Source organism: Cydia strobilella, chromosome 1, assembly GCF_947568885.1.
Source record: "Cydia strobilella chromosome 1, ilCydStro3.1, whole genome shotgun sequence".
NCBI classification, from domain to species: Eukaryota; Metazoa; Arthropoda; class Insecta; order Lepidoptera; family Tortricidae; genus Cydia; species Cydia strobilella.
Window position 1 is genome coordinate 13,247,346 of NC_086041.1, and position 8,635 is coordinate 13,255,980.

The following is an 8,635-nucleotide window of genomic DNA, read 5'->3' on the forward strand; positions in this document are numbered from 1 at the left end:
GATAAAAATCAATTTACAAAATATGGGCTTTCTATTAAATGCTGAATACGAGTAGATAAGTCGAAATGTATACGAGTATAGAAATGAAATATCTCAAGGGCCCCCACTTTGTATATAATATTCAGTCTATTCAGTTTAACAAATATCCAGTTACAAAATAACAAGTTGTCTCAATCACAGGTGTTTTATTATTTTAAAGTTACCCTCCAGCTACAGTTATTAGAGACTAAGCGCCCCTGACCCTTTAATCATATTAAATATATTCTTAAAGAGAGGGTCAACGGAATTAACGGACGACTGGTTAACCAAAGAACATATAAAGATGTTTCTTCTTATCGCCTTATGAAATTAATAGGACGTGAAATAAACGAGCACCACAACTTGCAAATTTGTATAAAATATGTTTTAATAGAACGAGTTTTCAAACTATTGACTTAAAAATATAAAAGTATCTAGTGTAACAAACAAACAGTATGGCAGACAAGGGTAATCAGAATCACAACCGACCGTTGTATAAATATAATTATAAATAAATAAAACCGGCCAAGTGCGAGTCGGACTCGCGCACTGAGGGTTCCTTACCATTACGCAAAAAAAGCATCTGTTATATGGGAGCCCCACTTTTATGTTTGAGTTGATTGAATGAAAGGTAAATTGCGGTTTACGATTTAATGACGTATTAAAAAAAAACTACTTACTAGATCTCGTTCAAACCAATTTACGGTGGAAGTTTGCATGGTAATGTACATCATATATTTTTTTTGGGGGTTGGGGGGACACACATTTTACCACTTTGGAAGTGTCTCTCGCGCAAACTATTCAGTTTAGAAAAAAAATGATATTAAAAACCTCAATATCATTTTTGAAGACCTATCCATAGATGCCCCACACGTATGGGTTTGATAAAAAAAAATTTTTGAGTTTCAGTTCTAAGTATATGGGGAACCCCCAAAATTTATTGTATTTTTTTTCTATTGTTGTGTGAAAATCTTAATGCGTTTCACAGAATACATCTACTTACCAAGTTTCAACAGTATAGTTCTTATAGTTCCGGAAAAAAGTGGCAGTGACATACGGACGGACAGACAGACAGACCGTTCCGTTTTTTGCCATTTGGCTACGGAACCCTAAAAATGAGTGTCATGGACCATGGTCATAAAATAATATTAAATTTGTACCAACTCTCTTAACTAGTTTATCTTTATTCGAAAACCTACTTGATATTTCGAAAACTATAAGTTTTGAGTTTAGGTACAGAATTTTCAGTTAGAACTTGAAGAGCAAGGTAGAAAAGAGGAACAAGGTTTCGAAAACTAAACCGAATTCAGTCCGATAAAAAACTCATTTAAATACGCTACCGGCAATAAAATCTGAATTCAAAATAATCAACGCAATAAAACTTGAGGGCTTTTAAAATTCAAAGCCCGTTGCAATAAATTATCATTCGTTCCTCGTCGACAAAAAAGGATGAAAAAAGACGAAATGAACCAAATCGGGAATAGAGGCAAACCGGGACAAAGATATTGAACGTGTCAGGACCTGTCTTTGAAAAGAGCACCTGTTTTGGAGGGCACCTGTGGAATACATTAAAGGATTTGTTGATGTTCTAAAGTTTTAAGAAGTTTTGAGGTCAATGGTAGGTACCATAGGTGTACCTGTACCACGTGACTGAGGCTGTTGGTAAGTAGTTATTATCGCTAACTACGGACTGATGACTTAAACTAGATTTAGTCCCAAAACTAAGCTATTGTTTATTAGAAAAGAACAGCTTGCTTGCTTCCTCTTATGAACTTACTAAAAAACCGGCCAAGTGCGAGTCGGACTCGCGTTCCAAGGGTTACATTACACAATTTAAACAATGTATTTTGTATGTAAAACGTGAGTGAAATGTCTTTTAAAAACCCGTAGGGGTCGGATCAAAAACTAAGTAATTAAGTCCGACTCACGCTTGATTGCAGTTTCTAATAGGTTTTCCTGTAATTTATAGGTAAAGATCTATTTTGTGTATTTTTTTTTAATTTTAGACCCAGTAGTTTCGGAGATAAAGGGGGGGGGATGGTCATTTTTTGCCTATTTTCTTGAATAACTTCTAATTTGTTTATCCTAAAATTATAAAGAAAATATATTTGAGATTCTCACAATGAGCTCTTTCATTTGATATGTAACACGATATAGTTTGAAAAACTTTATTTTTTAATGTTCTCATTTACCCCCCAAAAATTGGCCCCCAAGTTTTAAATTCATTTGTTTACGTTACATGTCCGTCTTTGGGTCACAAACTTACATATGTATATATATTGTTTGTAAGTACAGTACTAGACATAACGGAGCGGGTTATTGAATTCAAAATCTCAAAACCAATTACTTAGTAATATTACTCCTACATTTGAACTTTTGTGTAGAGTTTTCGATGCGATTTTCCTGTGTGTGGATTATTTTTTTATTTTAAAACAAGAAAAGTGATTCCAATATTTATTGTTTTTTTTTTTCTAAAGGGATCAAAGAAGCTTAAAAGTTTAGATGTTGTGAAATAGTTTTTTTTTTATGAGCTTGTTTGAGGAGTTAAAAAACACGAATACATACTAAATTCAGCGTTTGAGAAACAAAGTTTATTTTAAGGGACTATTAACATTTGAAAACTCATGAAATAAAACTATGAAAACGGATTATATCGCGTATATTGAATACGCGTTTGTTTTTCATAGTTTTATTTCATGAGTAACTATCGCGGTAACCGAAGACAATATTATTTGAAAACTCGTTCATTCGTTCGAAACAAAATACCTAGCTAGTTTCAGTATTTACAAATTCTTTATAAAGGCGATAAAATGGGAACGACTTTCAAGCGGACTGAATAGCTAACTTAGGCTAGTTATTTAATATTTGTACCTACTCAATATTTTATTTGAAATTTTTCTGTTCATTTTTGTAAAATATTTATCGGAAAGGCGATTTTTTTACCGCCTCCCCCCATTTCCCCCCTTGCCACGCTTTTTCCTATCTCTTTAACACGTATAGTCACATTTGGCTGGACCAAATTAGGTACTACATATTGAAATAATACAAACCTAGTTGTTGTCCGCTCTTCTTAGTTACGCGTGGATTTTAATTTTGTTGTATATTCTACTAATTTTCAACCCTTTCTTCACCGCTTTAGGGGATGAAGTTTCTTTTTCTTGTTTACGTACTTTTATTTCCTAGCCTAATATAAAGCTTGTGTCACAAACTTTCATCCCCCTTTTACTCATAGGGATTGGATTATTCAAAATCGCGTTTTGTTTCTTGTACATATTACAAATGTAACCTGTACGGGTACCATCAGTTTGGCACTGACATAAACGCCAACGTAATTTACTTTCTATGCATCTCGCTCGTACTCACATATTAGTGCGAGCGAGATGCATAGAAAGTAAATTACGTTGTCGATGGCGTTTATGTCAGTGCCAAACTGATGGTAGCCGTACTAATGTGCATATTTCAACTTTTTGGCGTTAAGAGAATTTAATAAAGAATTACACCATATAATGTATATCATTCCCATTGTTATAACTTTTTCTGGTTCGGTTCGGGCTGTATTTTGAGTTTTTGAGCTTACGCGTCGGATTATTAACCAAGTTTTTTCTTACTACTCTCACTAGGTAAGCTATTTTTTCTTGCGGGATATTATGCCCATTCTTATTTGTTTAGCGTTTGGTAGAAGTTGTGGTTGTATATAAATAGTTATCGGTGTTGTTTTTTTTGTAAAAACTGCATAAACCTACCTAATATATTTATCCAAAAAATATAGTTTCAATGACAGAAAGCAATCAGGATTTTTTTGTTATATAAAAAATATTTAAAGTCATTGGAGCGTACTTTTTTCCACTTCAATTGTAATCGACATTAGGCACAATCACAACTCTTCCATTACCGTGACTTACCTCCCTGTTATTTTACCATCATTGTAGCACAGTGAAATTTGATGGACCTTAATACAATAACCTTAAAGCTACAGATGCATTCAATGCGGTTTTAGTAGTTGCATAATAAAATGTTGGTATGTTTTCTAAAAACACAAAGGACCACACAAATGATAAACTTTGCTTTTTGATTCTGAAGTGAAGTTCGTTAGGTACTGCTTTAATAATACTTACACTTAATACGCTATCTTATGTTGGATTCAGTCTGCTCATTTACTAAATAATTATGGAAGAAACAAATAAAGTTTATTTTCTAAATATACAATGCAAGGGAATAATTTACTATTTTATGTGTTAATTATTGAAGACGTGTAACCGAGTATTTCTGATTAAGTACACTAATACAAACAGCAATCGAAAATTAAAGAATTTACCGACTAGTTTTATTTTACCCATTCGAGCAAGTAAGTATCTTACCATAGTTTCGATTTCTTCTTTCACGATCGCGCGATTACGATGGGTTTTCGCTTTCAAACGTCGTACTTCGCTAGTCCACTGCCAATGCTACAAACAATTGTGTGGCGCAGCTCATAAAAACTCAGCAGAAAGGGATTTTTATAATCATTTAGTTTAGTATGGTTGTGTTTTAGAAAAATTGAAACAAGCAACGTTTTAAAATACTACAAGTTTGTACTTTTGGGATTTTATAGGTAGGTTATTTTGATTCAGATAGATAATATGGGATCGGGTAGGATTTATAATTAATTCAACTGCATTATTATTTTCTTATTTGATTTAATACTTTAAATGTTTACTAACGTAATCTTGTTCTTATGAGATATTTACTTGGATCGTTAACACTATTTTTGAAATTGCTGAATCACTTGAGTAACTCAAACTGTAATCATACCTACCGCTTACCCCTTTGGCTTGGATCGAAACAGGTCGTGACTGTAAACAACTAGGATTTAGAACGCGCTACAGCTCTGTCTCCTCCAGTTTCTTGTTTAAACAAGTTTATTCTGTATCTTGTTCTTATACCCTTATCTTTTTTGTATCTACCTGAATAGCAAGTAAATATTTAATATTTTTGAAATTTTCATGTTGCTGTTCAATAGGTACTGAAATAATTATAGATAAATATTTTATTAATAACAGAAGAAGTTAAATATTTTTTCTAGCAGAATCGATTATTTATTGAAATACCCACGCGGTAGTAATTGTTATTTGTTACAAAAGTATCTTTATTAAATAAAATGGTTAAAAAAATTCGTAGATAATTTTGAACGCAGCTAGACATCGTCTTTTTTGACCATATTTTTAACATGTTATAACTAGTCCTTGTCAGTGCTGGACGGAAGGTAAACATGTTATTTTTGGATCTAATGCCAATACTTCTTTGAGCTTAGTGGCGATGGTAACATTGTTCGTTATTATTTCTCTATATTTATTGGCATTATTGTTTCACTTTACATACCTAATTTGACACATAATTTCTTTGACATGATTGCATTAAATAAGATAAATTATAATACCTATATTAAATAGGTATTATAATTAATTACTAATCAAAATTTCAATTTTACAAAGTTTTCTTTAATCGATTTTTGTGTGTTATACGCATTACTTATTAATGTTATATCCAACCATTTATTTTTGTTTTCATTTTCCTACATTTTAAAGTAAAGCAAAGAGGTTTGTTACTTTAAAAATGTCATTTAATGGGTTTTATAGTAAGATGAAAAATTAAAACAGGATATTTTACAAAATAATATTTATTTTACAAATTTCCCATAAAATATAGGGAAAATATTATTAACACAATCCAGTCTATGTATATTGATTACATGCGGCACTTACTATAGTAATATAGTTTGTAAATAATAAAAAATGTAGGCAGAAATGTTCTTACTTAAAAATCTTAAAATCACAAATATTTAAATGCAATATTTACAAATCATTGTGACTTATTTAAAGACTATTGGCATATTTATCAATGTTTCTTATTACAGAAGGAATCTGTACTATTTTACACTTTAAGAACAGCGGGTTATTAAAAATAATGTCATAATAACAAAACTAGTACCTACATTGATGGAATTGAGTTTATTTACAAACATCATTAATTCCATATTTTTTACATGTACATATTTATTAAAGAAATTATTATTTATAAATTTCCATAAATTCTTCACGTGATTTAGTAAATCTAACAAAATATTTGGCCTCTAATCAAAGAAGTTATAATTCACTTAACGGGCACTATGACTATCGAGACTATTTGGAAATAAAATTAAGACTGAGATCCTTTATTAATTATATGTATAGGTAGGTACCTACTTACACGATAAAAAATTAAATGCTATATATTTACCTCACGGAAACTTAAATAAAGTGATTATAATAAATTAAACAAACTACTTCGATTAAAAAATTGATAAACAAAATAAGAGATCAAAAGGGAAATGTAACTAAATTCAAAACTTAACAATAGGTACGGAATTGAATGCTGGCATAACCGCAGATTGTAAGCACTGGTAAAAATAATAGGTGGTAGATAAAAGCATGGGAACTTATTGACAAATTGTATCAATATATATTTTAACCAAATTAAAAAATAATCTTTTTGTAAATGCACAACATTACTAAATTACAGTAAATTTTTTATAATATTTTTTATCACGAGTTGTTTTGTCGAACTTCACTGTGTAGTACGAATCAAAAAGCAAAATTGTATATATTGAAGCATAAGTAAGGTATTAAATGTTATTGTTAGGAATGCAGCCAAATTTAACCAAAGATTAACTTTAGGTTTTTATTCAGCAAAAACCACCATTTACAATTTAAGTGCAGTCGGACACAACATCTCGGCAAAAATTACATAAAAACGGATGGACTTAAAATTACGATAACAATAGTCCAGATCTGCTATGCAGTATCACCGTTAACAATACTTATCTAAAACAATCTTCATTTTATCTGATGGTATTGAAGAGCGATGATGCCAGGGACACTTTGATGATGGCTACTACCATCACTAAGTTGACGATGTAGGTCGAATTGCATCTTAAGTGGTAAGGTGGTGTGTTAGCTTCAGGACACTCACCTCGACGCGTGTCCTGGGCCAGAGTCTCTTGCCCGGGCTGTCGAGACACCAGGATGTGGCACAGAACCTCGTAAAGCTCAGCCAGAAGCCTGTTCAGTCTAGAGAAGTTCTCCTCTGTCGCCTCTCTCTCACTCGGCAGGTTGAACGCTATAGCCATCTTTGTCGGGCGTAGTGTCTTTTTCTACGGAGGAATCGTGGATAGATCGCCGTTTGTTTTGTATGCATAAATGATATGTGTCCGCTTGGATGTAAGTTTCAAGATCTGGCCAGTATTTGCATGAATCAGCAGATCTGTTTTCTTGAAGAAGAACTCACTTCGAGATTTCACGACAGTTTTTGATGATTCGCGAAAAATTCTCACTTTTAAGTGTTTATTGCCTCAATTTACAAACGACAATATTTTATGTAAAAGTTTTGTAGAAAAAAATCTCCAAAAAGTCACTTTCTCACTCTATCGATGGCACAGGAATAGTTCAAAATTTGGCGCTAAGAGATCACGGTCTGAGCTCGCAAAGTTCACTCAAAAAAGTTTTGACGCAACTCTCAGAGCATTGTCCGTAATTCACACGTAATTTAGCGATAATCGGCTGAGGCCAATGACACAACCGCGCGAAACGCACCATGCATCGCTCCGACTAGCCGATGTAAACAAGTTAAGTTCGCACTTCGCACGACAAAAGAGGTCGACTGGCGACAGCTATTGAACGTGCGGTCGCGGCGGGAGCGAATCTTGTAATAAGGGTTACTCCGTGCACATCATTGCCTCGACGCTGCACACACATCGGCACGGTGCATCATGTAACTACACGCGCACACCAATGCAAACCTATTTGATTATAAATAGTGGAACGCACAGTAGCACGTTCCCTTCGCACTCTACCACTACAATCAACGTCAAAACTTTATCCCCGTCCTGTTCTTCCTCATGCATTTACTATATATTGTCGTTTCAATTCAAACTGGTTACATCATGTTGCAACAGCGGTTGATGAAGCACAGCTTTCTCTTTCTGACGTATAAAATATTGCCTTATGATCGAAAGAGAGAAATGTGGAGAAGCTTTTGAATTTGGGTTTCAGAAAGCGCGGCAAAATGAATTGGCCAATAGGATTTCTGGTTTGGTATGGGGTGAGGTGACGTAAGAATGGACGGCAGGAGAGCACGGGGTTGTTAAACGGAGAGCGTTCACTCGGTCCCGAGCTTCAGTGGAGTAACATTGAAAACGTTTGTATACGTTGGAAGAGTTAACGGCTCTTTGTTCGAAAATTAAATAGACACGTAACGCTCAGGAACGGGTTATTCGACGCCGTGTCAGAGGGCGTGTGTGTTTTATAAGTAATAAACGTAGTAATTGTTTTGAGTTTTGAGCGTATTCAATTTTACGATTGCGGTTTTGAAAGCATTTTGTGCAACCGAAGGTGTTTTGGGTTTATTGGCTTTAAAATCAAGTGGAAACCTTTGTAACTATATGGGTGATAAAAATGATAGTTTACCGCGTTGTACTAAAAATGTGTTTACTACGTACGTAGGTATAAAATATATTTTAAAGTCAATCGTAAAAAAGTGACCTAAATATAGTGTGCATTATTTTCAAATCGTGAGTTTAATTATTAACAACGTGGTTATGTTT

At 33.4% G+C, this 8,635-nt stretch overlaps 1 protein-coding gene across 1 annotated transcript in view; it reads right to left on the minus strand.

Moving 5' to 3' along the window:
• Positions 1 to 7,744, minus strand: part of LOC134746525 (uncharacterized) — a 137,811-nt gene extending 130,067 nt beyond the window's left edge. Inside the window, exon 1 of the mRNA XM_063680941.1 lies at positions 7,006 to 7,744. Within this exon, the coding sequence (XP_063537011.1) occupies positions 7,006 to 7,162 (157 nt within the window). The 5' untranslated portion in view covers positions 7,163 to 7,744. The remainder of the gene's footprint in view (positions 1 to 7,005) is intronic.
• Positions 7,745 to 8,635: the final 891 nt, after the last annotated feature.